The sequence below is a fragment of the Tympanuchus pallidicinctus genome, unplaced genomic scaffold, assembly GCF_026119805.1.
Source record: "Tympanuchus pallidicinctus isolate F22 unplaced genomic scaffold, pur_lepc_1.0 scaffold5, whole genome shotgun sequence".
NCBI classification, from domain to species: Eukaryota; Metazoa; Chordata; class Aves; order Galliformes; family Phasianidae; genus Tympanuchus; species Tympanuchus pallidicinctus.
This window is the reverse complement of record NW_026294769.1, coordinates 69640189-69660726: the sequence shown is the minus strand read 5'-3', so window position 1 is coordinate 69660726 and position 20538 is coordinate 69640189. Positions and strand designations below refer to the sequence as shown.

Here is a 20538-nt window from a genome sequence, read left to right as displayed (position 1 = left end):
CTAAGCTCAGCTACTGATCAGTAAAAATGACATTTCCTTGGTAGTGAACCCTCATAAGGAGAATTAGGAAATCCTATCCAAATATCCCAAAGGCCTCAATGAATATTTAGAAGTATCTTGTCCAGTTTCACCAAGTAAGAAAGCCCTCTGAAAACAAAGGGAGTTAGAGAAATGAAGATCATGTAACGTCATATAAATTATGCTTTCTGAGAAAGTGGGTTATCAACCCTGGCAATGTAAGAATAAAGTATCACAAAAGAATGTCTTTCATAGAGAAAGAAACCTTATAAAGAATCTTTCAGTAATAACAAAATAATAAAACCAACTACTTGTGACAATTAGATAAAGATTGTCCAATGCCAGTAGAAAACACCTCCAGTGATCTCAATCTGACAGCCTGCTGGAAGGAAAATTTTCTATAGCAGTCATTGAGATCCTCAAACCAAATAAGAGCTGTGAAATTGCTATCTATGAGGCTTTTTAGAACTTCCCCTGTCATTTGATATTGCTTATATGGAAAACCAAGCAATCAGCCCATTAATACTGCTTCACCACCGACCACTGAAAATTACTGCTTCCCAACAGTGATCAGTAGAAGGATGTCTATCAATATTTGCAGGTAGAGGTGAATAACAGCTGATTCCTATGTCTGGAAGAGGAAACAAAGATTCCTCCAATTGTGAAAAGAAATGCATGCCTAAAATGAAAATGAAATTCATTGTTTTCTCTTTCATCAACTCACTGCCCTGAAACTAAATATTAAAATAGAATCTTAGCATTTTCTTTGCTCATCTGATACGGATATCAATTTTCCTTGATGCACCGCACACTAAGCCCACAAAACCATTGCCTCTTGGCACTTAATTATGAAGAAGTATTTTATTACTTATTGATGCAATGCACAGACATCTGTTAACAATAGAGTCATTGATAAACAGCAGAAGCTGTCTGAGCCAATGTACTTGCTCTGTTCCAGAGCATTTACATGACATTTGGGCTCCTCTCATAGAATCTACCAACTGTGAAAGCTTCAACCCTAAGAGGGAGTCTCAGATTTCAAACTACGTGCAAATAACAGTGACAACAAATGAAAGCAGAAGACTGAAATTAACCTTTTAACATTTAATGAGAATTGGTCCTGTTCTTCACATTTATATAAACTTTTTCATTAAAAACAGGCTGGAAAAAAAGGGGAAAACAAGACTACTCCAAAGCTATGGTGTGTCTATGACTTCTCACAGAAGAACATAAGAACAAACTAAAAAGGAATGGACTTCTCAGGTTAACAAAGCATACAAAAAAATGAAAGCAGAATTTAGGGAAAGCCCATTTTTTTTGTATTATACTTGAGGGTCTGGTGCTACCTTTCCCTTCCACAGAAAGTTTGCTTGGAATTCATTACTGCTGACTTTTGCCATGCTTTCTGCAGTAGTGAATTTAATATCTTTTTCATTATTAGCATTTTGCTGTAGGTAACTAAGTTTTGATTGAAAAATAGCTAGATTCTATTTTTTATATGTAGGACTCCTATCACTTAAGCACGATGTTGCTTATTATCATAATCTGCTTAAATAGACTGATTTTAGTGCTGTATTTATACTTATAAAAATCACAAATTTACATAAAAAATACACATCCAGTGCTATATGCTGCAAAAATTGAATATTTTTATAAAGCTGCTAACATGTCGTGAACAGAAAAGATTCAAATTTCAAAATGTTTTTATACAGTGCACTTGAAATATCAAGGGCCGAGGGGTAACTGAAGTCTCTACCAGAACATTCCATGAACTAGGTCTGATGTTGTATTTTCTGTCAATCATACTGGATTTGAAAACTTTCTCTTTCAGGAAGTTATTAACAAGGCTGGGCAAAGTAGAGTATTTTAATGCAATTAAGACCACACAGTATTTTTGTTTTTATTTCTGAAAAAGACCTCTTGTGACTTCAATAAATGTCTCGTTTAACATTAGTTAATACCTGTGTGAAGGATTCTCAGACATCTGACATGTTTCAGGTAACATAAAACATGTAAAGATGAATGAAAATATTTGTATTTATATTTATATAAATAATATAAAACATGTAAATTTAACTTTATATATTCAAATGTAATAAAAAGTATAGAATATAGGTGTATATTTAAGAACATCAGATTCACTGGCCAACACTGCTGCAAGTGAGTAGAAGAAAAATTACACCTTCATATAAATATTTCCATTACATGCACCTTATTTGGGCTTCTTTCAGTTATTTCTAAAATACTATTTTTCTATTTAAAGCCACTTCATGTAGCAGACAGCATTTGCACACCTACCGATCAAAAGCAATACAACAGACTTCCCCTATACTCCAATTACACAGGGCTAAAAAAATACCTCTAGCTGAAGATAATCAATAACCACAGAATTACAGAATCATAAAGGTTGGAAAAGGCCGCTAAGATCTTTAGTCCAACCATTGATTCATCCCCACCAAACCATGTTCCTTGGTGCCACATCACCACTTTTTTTGAACACCTCCAGAGACAGGGATTCCACCACCTCCTTGGGGAGCCTGTTCCAATGCGCTGCTACTCTCTGTGAAATTTCTCCTAATATTCAATTTGACCCTCCCTTGGTGCAACTTAAAGCCATCACCTCTTGTGCTGTCACTAGTAACAGACTCCCATCTCACCACAACCACCTTTCAGGCAGTGGTAGAGAGCAGTAAGTTTTCCCGAGCCTTCTCCTCTTCTCAGATGAAACAATCCCAGTTCCCTCAGCTGCTCCTCACATGGCTTGTGCTCCAGACCCTTCACAGCCTCGTTACCAGTAAATATCAGCAAATATCAGTATTTGTCTCCCAAAAACAAAAGCACAAGTAAGAACATTTTATCTATGAATGGAAGCATTCTGCTTCTATGATTCACCATCCTGCTTCTCAGTACAGCCTAGAAAACCAACTCTCAAACTTAGTCTGATGAAAAGGCAGCAAATGTGCTGCGCAGTTTATGCTTACAATATAAAAATGTAAAAAATACTGAGCTGAAAATGCTACAACTGACTTAAAAGTGCAGATATTTTTCACAGGACAACTGAAACGTAAAAAAGAATGGTATCATGAGAAACTGTCCTGATTTAAATCCTGATTTTAGGAATTTATTTTCAAATTAAGAGATTAAGTAGAATTATATGGCAGATGCTCTGAAACGATATAAAATAGTTCTGTATAATCTCAAACCTTCTTAATTACTACTCCATTAAGATAGCATCGCATTACATTTCCTCTTAAAGAGAACTCATGCCTGCAGTTGTCTTAATGACAGTGCCTGCAACTGATGTAAATCCAGAGAGTGGAGAACAGCACAGAAATTCTTTGTAGACAGAACCAACTGCATCATGTAAGCATTCATCATTCAAGTATGTTAAACAGTAAGTCACAGTCATGGGTCAAATGGTAATAAAGCTAATGAAAGTGATCTCTGTCAAAACTTCTGCACAACCCCCAAAAACATCATGAATTGTGCTGTCTTGAACACCTGCATTTCCTTCTAATAACCAAGCACTTTAAATATTACCTTGTTCATAGGGAATAGGAAATGGGGGCTTTGAATTATAACCTGTAAGCAATGACAGTAACAGGTAAGTGCTTGGGACATCTTTAGGTGAAATTCACCATGTTTCAAACAGAGCTTGGCAGAAGCAGGCAAAAAAAAATAAAAATTAAAAAAAAAAATTGTAAAAATTTCACTTTAGCAAAGTCGTTTGCAGTGCTAAAAAAATAATTAAATCAATAAGAAGTCAAATTCCCAGCTCTCTCTCAGTAAGAAAATTCACCCAGGAGAAAAAAAATTAAGGCTGCTATCACTACAACGTAAGGGTTTCTGTTTCCTTTCCTCATCATTCTCAGAAATTAATACTCACACCAGTACTTTATCATCCAATGCCAATGGAGTGCCTACCTTTCAGAAAAGAACTATTACATTCAGAAAAGTACTGAGTGCAGAAATGGACTTGACGGAGAAAGCACATAAGGTAATATCAGCATGAAGAAATGAAGGATATTTTTAGGCAAATTAGAATGGTAAAAGGAAGCAACAGCTGTTTTACTGTGTAAAAATGGCATTCACCCCATCACTTAAATAACAAGGAATAGCGAGCTGTCAGGACAAGCACGGGCACCTAGTACCATCTGAAGTCTGAGTGATAACACTAAGTACATTTGCAGCAAACAGGCACAGGCTCTAAGCTCTTAGTTTGAACATTTTCATTTGTTTTCATTTAGAATTGCACATTCAACCAGAACAATCAAGGTGTTTATGAAATGAGAAAGGTGCACTGGTAGGTTGTTTCATACACTTTAAAATAGTAATTAGAGAAGTTGCTAAAAAATATGGCAGCTGCACTGAAATCAAGGCAAGACTATTTCAGTTCTCCTGTATACAATGGCAGGAGCCAGAGTCAGAATCACAAAGACTCACAACTACAGAACTGCATCAAGTCACAGAGGTTCAAATTATGATTAGCAGCTTGAATTCTGAAATAATTCAGGAAAATATTTTATGCTCAATGCAGGTTGTATTTCAACCTCAAGACAGGCAGGCAAGAGAAACTTTCCAGCTTTGTCACCAAAACATTTGACTGTTTCCACAATCAAAAAACACATTTGAGTTCCTGACAAAAAAAAAAAAAAAGCTTTTCCACTGTTTTTCTGGCCCATGTTCAAAATCCCAACAGTTTATTAAAAATAAATAAATAAAAAATAAAAGGAAAGAAAACAAGCAACGACTTGTGGGACTAACATTTATTTTTGCTCGACCTACTTAGCAAGTAAAAGAACTCTGAAACATACAAAAAAAACAAGAGACCATGTTTTTGTGTTCTGAACTTCCTTTCCAAAAGCCTAACCAGAATTTAGCCTGACTTTAAGTACTTTTGAAAAGCCCAACCCAGTAAACACACTGCTTTAAAAATCAAGTAAGATTTCAGTGTAAACCACAGCATTATCCACAAAAGGGAACAGAAACAGAAAAGACAGAGAGTATTTCTGTAATCCCTGGAGAATGAAGTTATGACAAATCCTTTTCCAGGAACTGAAAGCTTCACTGAAAAAAAACTAAGTAAACAAGAACATCCAAATTTAATTTGATTAAAATGATCACAAGTACTAAGGAAAATATCAGAATTCAGAATCACAGAATGGCCTGGATTGGAAGGGACCTCAAAGATCCAGTTTCAATCCCACTACAAGCAGGGTTGAATGCCTTGGCAAATCAGAACATGGTGTAATTCCTGCAAAGTGAAACAAAAATTATATTGGAACTCAATTCAGTTAGGACTTTTATCCTTTATGACTTTTGAGTTAGCTCTTAGCCTTATATCTTGCCTTGCATCCTGGGAAACGTTCACTTGGAAATAAAGACTTCACAATTTTCACATGGTATACAAAGATTTTGCTGCCACTTCCAAGAGAACTTTCCTTTTCTACAAGCAACAGTAAGTGAGCAAATTAATGCTAATGAGAAGGAAGTCGGGTTTAAAAGCAACCTGCCCTGCAAAATCAACACAGCTCCAAGAAATTGCTCCCACAGTATGCTCTGTATGATCCTCACTTTCAGTTTTTTGACATCTTCCAAATTTGGTGTGATCTCAGTGAAGAGATGCAGAAAGGATATTTACAAATGAGAACGTTGTGTTAAGTGGTTGAACTTCAGAAGTTCCTATCAGCTAGACTCCATATAGCCCCTGAACACCTTTCAGAGTGGATATTAAGACATCCAGTAGGTACTGAAGCCATATCACAGAATCACAGTATCACAGAATCACCCGGGTTGGAAGGGACCTCAAGGATCATGTGGTTCCAACCCCCCTGCCTAGCAGGGCCACCAAACGTACACATTCAGATCAGGTTGCCCAGGACCCCGTCCCACCTGGCCTTGAACACGTCCAAGGACGGGGCATCCACAACCTCCCTGGGCAGCCCGTTCCAGGGCCTAACCACTCTCCTTGTAAAGAACTTCCCCCTAACATCCAACCTAAATCTTCCCTCCTTCAACTTGGATCCATTTCCCCTAGTCCTGCTGTTGTCAGCCCTTTTGAAGAGTTTACTCCCTTCCTGGGTGTAGGTTCCCTTCAGGTATTGATAGGCTGCAATGAGGTCACCCCGCAGCCTTCTCTTCTCCAGGCTGAACAAGCCCAACTCCCTCAGCCTGTCCTCATAGGGGAGGTGCTCCAGCCCCCTGATCATCTTAGTCGCCCTCCTCTGGACCCTTTCCAAAATCTCAATGTCTTTCTTGTACTGAGGGCTCCACACCTGGACACAGTACTCCAGATGGGGCCTCACAAGAGCTGAGTAGAGAGGGACAATCACCTCCCTCTCCCTGCTGACCACCCCTCTCCTGATGGAGCCCAGGATCCCATTTGCCTTTCGAGCTGCCAGAGCGCACTGCTGGCCATCTAAGCCATCTAACACAAGATTAGTGGTAAAAACGAAGGCATGAACAACATTTCTTGCAGCCTCAATCCTTGTTTGTATTTAATAAGCATTTAGACAACAATCTTACATACATGGTTTAACTCTCAGACACACTGTGTCTCACTCTCTATGTGGAGCCAGGAGTTGGACTTTACGATCTTCCTAGGACGCTTCCAACTTGGGATATTCTATGGTTCTATGAGTGTAGTATGAACAATTCTTTAGGAACTCATGCATACACTCCTATACTCATTGCTCTGAACTCATCACCATTACATCTGGAGTTTTCCACAGTGGAAAAAGGACTTGATATTACAGCCAATACTCAGCATCTGCAGAATTGAAGTTGAATGTTGGAGATTAAGCCTGAGAGAATTTGAATAAACTTTCTAAGAAGATGCACTAAAAAAATAGGTTGATCAGCTGAATGTGCCCTCACCTGGAAACATTAAGGCTTTGCATTCATTCCTTTCACTAATGGATACATACATATTTTATAATCATCAATGGGTTGTGAAATGGAGTTTTTGTTCTTAGCCATCCAGCCAAACATCACTTGTAAACAAACCACCCCCACCTCCTCCTTCCTCTTAATCTTCCCACAGAATTCTCAGAGTTCCTTCCAAAATGGAAACGATGGAAACTGCAGCTCATGACACTGAGAATGCCAGGACAGCCAGCAGTACGGTGATGAGCACATGTTCCCCAGAGAGAACTGAGGAAATGTGAATATCTCCAACAGAAATCTCAACTGAAGGCCTTCCGCTGCTTTCAGTGGAACCAAGCTTTCAAATAAGTGAGACTTATAGCATTACATCTCATCTTTTTTGTGTAGATCTTGTTACCCAGAATGTTATTATGTCCACTGAGTTTTCCCCATTTCTTGCAGGGAACAGTATGAGCTTGGCCTCACACTATTGTCATGAATGTAACTTGTAGTATCAGTGTAGCCTTGCAGAATGGACTTAGCGTGACAATTAAAAGCTCAAGTCTGAATTCAATCTGAAGCATCTCTTTGTGCACCAGTAAAAGCAATATATTTCTGGAAATACCCATAAGTGTATGCTTCGGAAACTGTAAACTTTAGCATTTTCTAAACTTTAGGATCTTCCAGAATCAGATGATAGCTGAAAACAGGTCATAAAATTTAAATTTTGTTATCAGCATCTATTACACATCGAAGTGTTCTGTAAATTCTTTGAAGTAGGCTATGTCTTCAAATTAAAAAAATATCAATTTACAATCTCTGTAAATTGTTCACAACATTCTTATTCAAGTTACAATTTATTCAACATTAGAAAGACTCCACAGGTCTCTTACTATTAGATGTTTCGTCTTAATTCAGTTTTTTATTACAGAATATTTCAATGAAAGTGCATTCTTCTTAAAACTCTAACTGCTAAACATTGTGCATGCAGCATTAGGAAAATGTGCCATTAAGGTAACCCAGCTTATGTTATGTCTGAACATAAGAAAGCATCACTAAACTCTGCCAGAAACAGGACTAAAGCTCTGCCATCACTCCCACATACAAAGCAGGACATTCAGAACTGTTTTCCAAAATAGTGCTTAAACAAGTCTTGTCCATGACTTGCTAGATTACCAAGTTATTTTTTTGGTTCAACAAACTTTGTGCTTTAAATCCGTGTTTAAAGTTCAATATTTAATGCCTAAGAACTGATTATCAGTTTAGGTAAATATCAAGTTTCATTTAACACATTTTAAAAAAGAACTTGATGTGGCATCACAACAAATATATTCAAGCAGTAGAGAACTGAAAGAGAATATCTGCAAAACATTTTTTGTGAAATGAGAATAGCAGCAAATAAAAATCTAATCTTGAACAGCTTCAGTTACATTGCTGCGTTACTAATTCAGAAAAAAGCTTCAAAGTTTTAAAGCTGGTGGGAAAACAACAGCAGAAAACACAGACAAGTTGTTAATAGACAGTACTTGAGATTGAACAGTTACATTCTTATCCTGTGTTTGACTGAATATTAAGAAATCAACAGTAGAAAAAAAAAGTAATAATATTACTTATTTCCTGCTTATTGAAAATTATGGAAAAGACTAAAATCTCCAAGTAGTAAAAAATTTCTATTCCTAATCTTCATGGAATAAATTGGCAGCTTAAAAATACATGAAAAATTTTTTGATTTACCTATTGCATGTTTGGTAAACATGCAGCAACTCTTAATTAAGAGAACAGCATCCCTGAGACTATCTGGCTTAAGTAAAGCCAGCAACCATCTAGGATGTTTTCCCTTATCCAAGTATTATAAAAATAATCCTGGACATCATTCTACCTCATACTAGGCTTTCTCCTGACCCAAGCGTATGAGGATTTAGAAACGGGAGGTGTATTAGCCTTCCGAGAATGTTTATCACACCAGAGCAGAGAGATTAGAACAGCCATTATAAAGCTGGCTGGCTGCAGAGACCTGAATTTTTCCTATCGCACAAACTGATGCTACAGCTATTAAAAAGACAATGTTAACACAAGATGATAAGGAGCTGTGGTTTAGTAGCTTCAAAAACTCCATCATGGTGCTAGCAATATGGTGAAGTCCAAGAGAAATGGGTCTTGGGGTTGAACGCAATACAGTAGTGAGACTGGCAAAAAATGGAAAACTTATACTGAATTGGAAAAAAAAAGTGGAGATATTGCTGCTATTCCAGTACTTATGTGACTTCAGCAGAGAAGGCCACATCCAGCATCCAAGAGTGTTATAGGCCTCTCAGAAAGCTGAATGAGCAATGAAGGCGGTCTATCTCTATGTAAAGCCTTCCGTAAGAGTTAAGTCCTGTGCTCCTACTTCCAAACGTGGGACAGATCATCTATTCCTGTTGACTTCGAGCCTGCGTTAATTACCATCTATGTCAAAATCAAAGAGTCTTTGCTCCTGGCATCATCTCCCCAGTGTGAAATACTGCCTCCAAAATTAACCCTTCAGATTTGTCAGACTACTGTAGGTATTTTCAATTTTGATTTTATTTTTACATATAGTTTAAGTAATAGAAGATAGGAGAGAAATTAGGATAGACAGGAGGAAGAACTGAGTAAATTACTGTTAAATGATATATTTATTGGTCTGATGTGTTAAGGACTGCAAAATAAGTCATTAAAGGGAGTGATAAAGAAGAAACTAACTGTTCATGTGACTCAGTGATGGCCCCTCTGTCACACCGTGTACATAATAGTATGTTAGAGAAAAGGGCAAAGATTTTATGTACTGACAGCTCTGCATCATCTTAGATTACAGAATTACAGAATCAAGTTTTGAAAGCTTCATTTATTATACAGCTTGCTTCCTTCCAAACTTGCACAATTTCACACTGTTTTAAAGAGTACAAGGTAGAGATCTGTTGGAACTGAAAACCTTCACAGATCTTTGTAGACTTTTCAGACCACAACAGAAATGCTCTGTAACTTCTGCAGATATCTCTGGGGTTGAGATATCTCTCTGGGGTTCAGAAACTATGCCATAGATGCTGCTTCCTAATGATACTCATATCTACTATTTATTGTCCTCTCAGCAAGCTGTGACACCTCACCCAGCTTGGATATTCAGGATTGCAATACAGCACTTAATATTTACCAGCAATTAGTAAGCAAAGACTGAAATACGACTCTAATCATGTTTCCTTACTCACTAAAATATACAGTTATGGCCCTTTGATTATAAGCTAAAATTGGACAGGTGGATGAAGTATCATGCATTGACACAACATGCAGTATTCTAATGGTTCCTGTTTTCATCAGACTTTTCTAGCAAAGCTCAATTTTAACAAAGGAGGTGCAAAATTTGATAATTTTAAAATGAATTTGCTTGCACTGCTTTTAGCCTTGCTCAGATATTTGGACGATAAGTGATCTGGTTTTAGACAATTTTTTTGTTTTGTTTTGTTTTTTGTTTTTTTAGTAGTTGTATAACACAGCACTGTTCCTATATGTATTTCCTAATATTCTCTCAAAAGAAACATACATCAGGATAGCAATTCAAAAGGCTGTTACTTCCATGTCTTGCTACACAGATATTGAAAAGTAAGAAATTAATCAGGTTTACTTTCTACTAAACGGACATTTAATCTACTACATATGGTCTAGAAATAGGCACAATTGATATGAAAGGACTATCAGGACTAATTGATTTCCAAGTCTTATGAAATAATCGCCTACTTACATCATCCACCTTGAACAGTTAAGTCCGGTATAGCCAAGAGACATTTGGATAAGTTGTTTAAGAACAAGTTCTCATAATATTAATAAACAACACTAGTTTATCCTTTATTGTTCAGGTACGTGAAAAAATGTTCATACTGGCAATATTAAACTTGTACCTCCACAAAGCAATGGTACATAGAACCATATGTTTCTGACTGATGGACAACAGTTGAGATTTGATTTGAAACTTCTGTGGTAAGATAGAAGGTAGGTAGAAGAAAGGTGTTCATAAAATAGGAGAAGACATCTCGATAGAAGTAAATATTTTCTGGAACTCCAGAAAATATTTTTTGTAAGCATGAATGAAGAGATACAAAGTCTGGATAGCAGAGTATGCTGTAAAAAGGGCGCATGAAATTTAAAGATATATATAAGATCAAAAGTATTGTCCTTGAAAATGTTTTCTATTAAGACAACCCATTTTTATTACTACAGTTGTGATTTAACAATCTTTTTTTCTTTATCCCACTATTCTGTAAGTTCAGTACAAATTAAATTTATCCTTACAGTTCATAACTGTAATTTTCAATCATATACAAAGTATTGTGCTATGTTTAATTTTTACTGCAGTGAAATCAAGACAAATATGTAAAGGCTGACTGAGATGACTGTGCATTGGATGATTGTGGTAAAGTTCTTTGGATCAATTCTGAAGCATTCATAAAGGCATTTTAATTACCTAATCACTGAGCAAGTACTACGGCTATAAACACGGCTTTGGGCTCAAGAAGAGAAATTACTCTAAGTGCCAACTTAAACCAACAATGTGGGTTTTCAGATTTTTTTAAAGAAGAAACCTAATAGATTTAAGAACTACATAAATATTTTGCTGAAAGCACTGTAAATGTCTTTACGATAGCACATAAAACCTGAAGTCTGAGCAGTATGAAACAATTCAAGCCTAAGAGGATAATAAGATTATCACACTTTCCACAGATTCTGGGCGTAAGACTTCATTAGGTACTAACTGAAGAGGTTCTGTTGGGTTCCAAAGCAGTAGTTAGGCCCACCCCTTCAAAAATGCAAACACCTCATGTTAACAGCTCTGAGAACAGCTCAACTTACATATTCACCGTATGTCTCCTGTGCCGGAGGTGGTGGAAGAGGCCGGTAGCCTGCAGGTGGAGGCACTCCTCTCGCTCTGGGTGCTAGAAGTCCACGGCTACGACTGACTGGCCCTCTACTGGGAGGCACTCCTCTGGGCGCTGGTGCCCCTCTTGGTACTCCTGCAGGTGGTGGAGGCACTCCTCCACGGCCCCTGTGAATACATGGATTACTTACATAAATATCCTCTTGGTATCTCTCTCAGTAGCTCCCTCCCACAACAGCATGACAACCAGGCTTTGCTACAGACAGATAAAAATTATGAAAGAGCCATTTTAGTTTGACATATTTCTGTATGCTTTAATTCAATTAAATGCATTACGCAATAAACGCTGGAAGATTAAAAACTAGTCATATGATTCAGTGATGAACCTCTCAGTAGTTTGAGCCATTCTTTTTGCTGATCACATACAAAGAAACACTCAATTTGCTGGAATCAATCATCTTCACTAAAATTTGGTTTATAGCATGTGAAATCACAAACACAGAATATCAAGTTAATTTGAACCTGTCAAGCTATTTCATACTCAGATCCTGCACAGAGGAATCAGTCCCACTGCCCTTCTCATCCTGAGCAAGCTCCGAAATGCAATCCAAAGATCACAGCGTGTGCAAGAACTTGAATGGGTCAGAATAAATTATTTTTCTTCTGGTTCTATGAAGTGATTTCCAGCTGTTGCAGAAAACTTTCAGATAAACGTGTAAGTGTTCAACTGGACATAACTTATACATGTATTCAAGGACAACAAATAATAGTGGTATATACATAATTTTTTTTTTTTTAATTCTGAAGGAGTAATAGAGGTCAACTTGCAGCCCATTAATTTCAACAATTCTATATTTGAATTTCTTCTGCATTTCCATATTGAAGTAAAAAATCAGAGACAAACAGGGACAGTTTGCAGAAGTATTTGACCCATTTACAGGTAGAGTTCCCTCCTGCCTTCCTATAGTAAAGGCAGATCCCTAGAAGCACAACTTGCCAAGTTTGCATCAATTATCCTCTTTTCAATAGAATATCTAAAATATTGCTAATAGACATCTCCTTTCTAAAGGAGTCAATTTTCCCCCCATTTACTATAATTGAGTTTAAATGACTGCTCTGTAGGCATATTAGACTTAAGACACCATTACTGTCTAATATAACAATTACACAGAAGAAAATGAACAAAAATTCTTCACTACCATCTCTACACACCATTATCTAATTTCCAGAGCAGTAATTGGATAAAAATATTCCGTCCTGATTTCAGTAGTTATTTCCAACTTCAGCAATACTGTAGAATAAGATCCAGATCTAGTTTCGAGATTTCAATTAAATTACATAAAGATCTTCTACTTCCAATGATTTCTAGCTAAGGTCCCTTCCAACCCAAGTCATACTGTAACTTTTTTTTTTTTTTTTTAAAGAAACTTATCAAAAAAGTACTATTTTAGCAATTTATTTAATTCTTTTTTTAAAAACTACATGAATAGTAAAAGAATGCAGAAATGTAAACACTTGCTAAAATCAGCATCTAATTGCTTCTAATTATTGATCAAAAAACAGAGAGTAAATGATTTAAAACTGTGCTTATTACTTGTTTTTGGCTAATCTGTAGAATGCCTCCTCAGGACAGGGTACCAGCTGCTTATTTGACTTCACTGAAGTGGGGGCAGGGGTGAGCAGTGATGTTCCCAGACACAGCCTGCTGAAGTAATATAAAGAAATAGCAAATGTGACACTTTCCAAGCGAAGCCAAAGGAAGGGAAATGATTCTACTGGCACAGACAATAGTCAATACCAAGTTTAAAAAAAAAATCAGTCAAAAAACTCGAGAATCGCAAGACAATATTCTTCACTGCATCCTTCATGTTGGGTGTAAGTGAAAGAAGGAAGAAATTGGATATGCTGAAAAACGTTGAAAAACATTTGGAGGAAGAAAAGAGTTTAATTTTTAGAGCCTGCATCAGTTTATTCTTGGAGAGGTATTATAACACCAGATACACAATTAAAAGATATCTTCTGCATTTCAAAAAAGTTAATAGGATTGATGTAGAGATGGTGGGAAATCACACTTGCAGAGTGAGCCTATCAGGGCATGATATAAAAAGCTAACTTTAGGAAACTACAGAAGATATCAGGAACTGAAGTTTGACTGACAGGAGCAATAACAGAAACTGATATCTAACACAGAGGAAACTCTTCAGCAGCAATCTTTGCATGTCTTTACAGAAAAGAACACAAGTTCTATTATTGCTTAATTTGAAAAAGGGAAAGTATATAAATTATGTTTGAAAAGATTAAAAATATACAAGAGCAAAATGTGTACACGCAGCATGGGAAGAAATTCCACTACATCCCATGTTAAGTCACACCAAATACACAGCAGTTATTTAAAAAAAAAAAAAAAAAAAAAAGATTTAGAGAAGGCAAAAGGAGTTCAGTAAGGCCAGCAGAGCCAAAAGAGCGGTATTTAAACAGGTGTCAATTGAAAAACTGAAACTATCTTTGAAATTGAGGGACAGAGACCATTAAAATAAGTCTAAAATATTCAAAAGCATGTCAGGTTAAGGCATTTCTGAAAAGCCTAAAACAGCTACAAGTCATTCAAACACTCTGGAATCAGGGAAGCTGCCAAGAGTCTGAAATCATCAGCAAAGAATGCAAAGATATTTATCTATAACATCCTTTAAGTTTTTTGCAACACAATCAAGAAAGAATGGACAAAGTTCTAAAGCCAGAGACTTCTCTTATTGGGAATGCATTGAATGCTGCAGCCAACTGTCTTAGAAACAAGTTACAGAACATATAAAGCAAGTATAGTATTGTACTATCTTTGTACAAACCGTAATATGAGTTCAGATCCTTAGCTCCTTATTCTGGAGCTGAATGCCAAACTGAATGTCAAGGAAAGAAAAAATAGCAACCAAAATTCAAAGCAGAAAACTAAGAGGGTGCTGTTAGCGTGTGTAAATTAAAAGTGAATAAATAGAACTGTAACACTACTATGTTTATTTACCCTTCTGTTTTCTCATTTGCAAACGACAGTACAGAACAACTTAAATATAGGAAAAAATTAGGTAGATTAAGGCACTCGAGACTATAATTGGCAACTCAGGACAACATAGTGTGACAGAATCCAGTAGAAACCAACAGAACAGAAGTTATGTAAAGAAATATTTATCAATCAATCTCAAGGTAAGAACGAGAGGACAGGAATTAAGAGGGACTACATGTTAAACCAGATTGCTCCTATAAAGTATGTTCACTGAATCACAGAATGGCTGAGTTTGGCCACCTCTGTGATGACACCTCTGTGTCCATCTGGTTCTTTTCCTGCTCAAGCACAGATACACAGAGCACGGTGCCTGGGATCAACTCCAAGCAGCTTCCCAAGATCTCTGAGGAGGAAACTCCACAGCCTCTGGGCAACCTGCACTGGTGTTTAGTCACACACAATGAAAAAATTTCCCTGATTTTCAGGGAAAGACTCTGAAGAAGGGTGTAATTGTCTGTAATTACTCAGATTTATGATACTGCAAACGTGCAGTATATAAGCACCTCGAGAGACAAGTTTGCCTATTTTGCCACCTACTCCTGAATATTAGTATGCTAACCAGAATCCCCTGCATTTCTCTGGATGAAGAAAATTCTACACCTTGAGTACGTTTATATACACATACATAAACTGTATTATCTACTGGATTGTCTGCAACAGTTAATAGTACTTAAGCACACACCAAAACTTAGCTTGTAGCCAGGTGCTGTGAACATGACCTCCAACCATATTCTGAAGAAAAAGTGATAGTCTATGCAGTTGAGACCACTGAGTCCTGTTATCAAAGAAATACTCTGCCCTAAAACATCACTACAGCCAAGCACATTAATGTCCCGCTTTTGTTATCAGCTTGGTTTGTATTTTCTAGATTGTATCAGTCTGGCAGTGGTGAAACCAGTGGGAAAACAACTGCGTATTTAATGAGGATGTAAATTTAGGTGTTTAAAGTAAGAACTCATTTTATTCCTAGTACTCGTTAAATTAACTTGTAGATTTTGCAGTGAAAAAAGTCTTCCAGTCCTATTCTCAGGGCCTAAACTAAACATCACATTTCAATAAACATATGATTTTTTTTGGTACACTGATCTGTACTCCAAATAATGTGTGATAGTAACACAATTTGTTTACTATGTCATGAAAAATATTTGCTTGGAATCTGAATAATACCCCATGATACCTTTCTAAAAATTATTTATAATTGCAATTTAGCATGAGAAAAAAATTACAAGTAAAAAAAACAATGTATATGAAGCAATTTTCTTAATCTGTTATTACGAATGCATTGAAGGATGAAAGAACAAGCCTTTCAGAAAGATGTTTCACTGTGCTACAGCATTATTTGTACAGATTGTAAGGTAATTATATAACTTTACTACCTGAAAATCTCAAAGTGCACCTCACTGTGTTCAGATAAAAATAACTACATCACTGAATCTTGTAATTTATTATCTTTTGCTTTTTGACTCAAGAGTTTGACACGAGGAAAAGCACTCCACTCGTACTATTCAAAACCAGGTTATACTATTATTAGACTTGGAGAAGTAACTCACAGGTATAATTTTTGACTGCCAATGAAGTAGCATTTTATCAGCTCATACAACTGAAATAAACAACTATTTAAACACTTTTCTTCTGTCTTCACAAGTAATAAAGTAATAATTTTTATAATCACTACTACTTTATAGTAGTCTTATATAACTTCTTTGATTTATTTACAAAAAGTAGTTATTGCCCTTGTGTATTATAGTCAGCTTCTATCTAGCACGTCCTACCAGTTTCCCTTGGCAACAGCCCTGCTGTAGCCCTGTTACATTTTTTCCCTAATTACATAGCATTGGATGCTATTACAAGCTTCTCCTTTCACTCAATGAGTTATTAACTTTGATTACAAAATCACAGCTCCAGTTTGTAACTTTTTGTATTTTTAGTAAAAACAAATTAAATCAGTACCTGCTAGAGCTATGAAGCTCTTTCTCAGTATCTCTGAACAACTGTAGGAAGAATATACAAGAATGGATCCAATATGAAAATGCTTGTGAAATTTAGGACCAGCCTCCTAAAATATTATTATTAGGAGACTAAATGATTGGAATTTCTTAATTTTAACATTCAGAATTTCATGCATAAGCAATATTTTAAATTCAAGTCAATCAGTGTAGCATTATTTTGAAAGAAGGCACTGAAGTATTTCTTTATTTGAGCATAGGCAGCTATAGTCAATGCTCCTCAAAAAGGAAATTTTGTCTAGGTTTTACAGTAGACATCTGAAAAGTAAGAGTTCCATTACATTATTTTTAAGTGTGAGCACCAAATCATTGAATGCTTCAATACCCAGTTCTCCCCACAGAAAGCAAGGCTTCCTCTGCCTTTTCATCTTTACACCATTAATATGGCTGAGGGTAGAAAAGCTTTGCAGAGGTATCTGGATAAATTAGGTTGTTGAGCTGAGTCCAATTGCAAGACAGTCAAGAAAGCTAAGAGTCAGGTGCTGACCTGGATCACAACAATCCCATGCAGCAGTACAGGTTCTGTAGTCACAAAAAAAAAAAATCAAGGCAAGAAAATCTGGAACTATTCAGAAACAGTGAAATAAAAATAATTAAGAAATGATTTGCCATATACAGGAATACCTGTGCACAAGCTAGAATTTTATATGAAAGGACAAGACATTAATTTCTACGAAGAGAAATTTTTGTATGAAGCTAAACATACAAGAAGCTAAACAAGCTGCCATAAAAGAAGGCATCTGATAAGATATGTTATCTCCAGTTTCAAGATCTCTGATAAGTAGTAAAAAGGCAAAAAATAGTATTCAAGTAAAACTATTCATGAATTATGTATTATAAAAAGAGTTAATAAATTGGGAACTTTAACACAGTTATCACATCCTCATTAGGATGCTGTAAGTATTAAGATTGATGTAAAAATATTCTGCAGATTATAAAGAGAGATTAGGACTGATTTTTCAGACATAATTTTAGAAATTTTCTCAGGCTGCCTACTACTTTGAAGATATGCAAGTAAATTTTCTTATTCTGAAAGCTTTGCTTCAGCCTCTCTTATAGGTCTCACACACGCTTGTAACTCAAACTGTCTCAACGTGGGAAGGAAAAGCCTTTAACAAAGTCTTATTTCAATGAAAATATTACTGAAGTCAACTTGTACTAAAAGGAATGGCAGCATTACAAATGAGTTTGAGATCTTGAACTCAGTATCTGTAGTACCATTGCTACTGAGATATAGTAAGTCTCATTCAAGTAATCTTTTTTGCAAAAGCAAAGCTTCAATTTCCAAGGGGAAAAAGGAGAACTAAAGTTTAAGAAAGTCTTAAAGAAAAGGACCAAAAAAACCCACAACAGTCTTTCAGTTTTGTTTAGATCATACGAAAAATGAAGTAGACAAACAGAGTTTTTAGCTGCCATCTCCAAGTCACATGCTAACAAAATTTACATTTACTCTGAAGATAGTTCAAGAGCATGCCAATTCAATGAATTGCAAAGAACTGAGAGCTAGATAGCAGTATGCATGTCTTGCATAAAAAAGGAGACTTGAATAAATAATTTACTGAAGATGGAAGCAGTGATAACTTGCTATTATACTGAAATTCTCAGATAATTATGTATGTATGTACTAGATACTTCACAGAGGAAATTAGTTATGAGGAACTTAAGTAAGAAAGATGGAAGATCAGAACAAACTACTCATATTCAGTGTCACAGAAACTCTAGCTTAAGGATACATTTACAATAAGAAAACATGCAAGAAAACCATAAATGTCTGTACTGAATCCTTAATACCTGTAAAAGAGTTCTGATACAGATCTGTAGAAAAGTTGAAAACAAGGTACTGAAGTAAATCAGCAAACAAAAATCATCAAAATCAAATAAGATCTGATTTGCAATACTTTTTTATGTCTGATTACAGTGGCAAAGACAGGAACCTCAAGATATAATTACCACTACTTTGAGAAGAACTAAAATAAAAAGAAGGAGAATAGACATATCTACTTAACGCTACTTGACTAAGAATAAAGCAACAAATTTGTGTTGTTATACAGAAGGCAGTTATATTCTTACATGATGCTCCCAACTGTAAATTCCCTAAATTAAGGTCCATTCTATATTGGTTAACAATGGTTGTCAGGACACACAGAACTATAAACAGATTTATTTTTTTTTAACTGCAATAATTTCTCAGTACTTCTTCCAACATGCTCAAACTAGAATAGAACACTTCAGAACACTATTTGAAAACTATTTTAGAAGCTACAGTATAAGTTTCAAGTCTGCTGTAGCAAAGATCCATAGTGGCATGATAAAGACAGCAGATCACCACAAAAAACAGTTGCACTCAGCTGCAGCAGGCACAATCTCCTGTGAAAGAAACTGTTACGGAGTTCATTTAGTTTTGCTTTCACACTCTGGGACTCAGAGGACTTAAAGCTGTCATTCCCAGAACTTCAACAAAGACAGGGTGTTTCCAGAGTGAAAACAAAACATCTCCTCCCCCAAAAAAGCAGTAAACTTTCCTATTCTTGGATCAAGGAGAAGTTACGTTTATGTAAAATGTTCCAATGAGAGAAGCCAAAATCCAAGTTCTATCTCCACAACATTTCTGTAGGACTACTTAATCACAATCTTGAAAATTGACTGTGATACAGTAAAGAAAAGGAATGTCTATATTCCACAGATTAGAAAAATCACTCTGAAATCTATAAGTCGAGGCAGAACACCTTTTAAAAAGCTGTGAACTCCACAGGGCCAAGACATCATCCCTGCATGCACCTGAGGAGGAGCTGGAAGTTAACGGTTAAGCGAACAACTACAGGAAGACTGAACATCTTGTATGATGTACAGTGCTTCTTGAAGTGTATCATTCAGCTTTCATAGGATAAATTTCAGCACCACCGTTAATTCAGTTAATTCAGCCTAAACTGTTTAGATGATCTTTGAAGAATCGAAATTATTTCTTTCTTCTCATTTTTGAGGGCTAATGTACATTAAATATATTGTTTTGTTTTTAAAATGTTTGAAGGGATACGCTTAAAATGCACACATTCAAGTGAAATTCCATTGCAGCTGAGACACCTACCTGGTCAAAGCAGGAACTGGTACTCCCCTTGCTCGAATAGATGGCTTTCCACGAACTACTGGAACCTCTGCATTCTCTGAACCACCATTCAAATACGTTAACTCTTGAAGCTGCGCCTGTCTGATCTCATCGTTGTAGTCCTGAAACAAGGGAAGGTAAAGGGTGAGAAAGCAAACTGTTCAACCACCATACCAAGTTACAAGCAGCGAAACAAAGATCTGGAAAGGACTTCCTCTTAAACGAACTTCCCACTGAAAAGTTTAATACACAGAAGTGTGCTATAAGCATATTTCTAGAAGAATTCTATGCATTAACTGCAATTTGTGCTCAGGTCATGTTTTTCTTCCCTACTGCATATTACCTCCAGGTAAGTTTATCACTTAAAATGTGAATGTTAAAATGCTGCAGATGACAGGTGAAAATAAAATAGAAAAATCAAGGTCTTATACTCTGAGCTGAGATCTGGCCTGTAGTTATTTAAGATGGATAGCTCATTAAAAGCAGGAAACATCTACTGCGTAGTGTTGCAATGTAGTACAGAAGAAATGCACAGTTCAGAACAGCCCCCCATGAAGAAGGGATAGATTAGCCACCTATGCTATTAAAATCAGGATTTAAGGAG

At 36.2% G+C, this 20538-nt stretch overlaps 1 protein-coding gene across 3 annotated transcripts in view; it reads right to left on the bottom strand.

The window, feature by feature from the left end:
- KHDRBS3 (KH RNA binding domain containing, signal transduction associated 3) overlaps window positions 1–20538 on the bottom strand; it is an 80459-nt gene that overhangs the window by 19578 nt on the left and 40343 nt on the right. For 2 of the 3 annotated variants that reach the window (XR_008211125.1, XM_052703596.1), the window contains exons 5-7: window positions 19917–20056; window positions 13365–13475; window positions 11746–11938 (exon numbers count right to left, since the gene is read on the bottom strand). Coding sequence is in view for 2 of the 3 variants with exons in the window: in XM_052703596.1 (XP_052559556.1) it covers window positions 11746–11938; window positions 13365–13475; window positions 19917–20056 (444 nt within the window). In the remaining variant the exon portion in view is untranslated. The remainder of the gene's footprint in view (window positions 1–11745; window positions 11939–13364; window positions 13476–19916; window positions 20057–20538) is intronic. The other variant, XM_052703597.1, reaches the window with a different exon arrangement.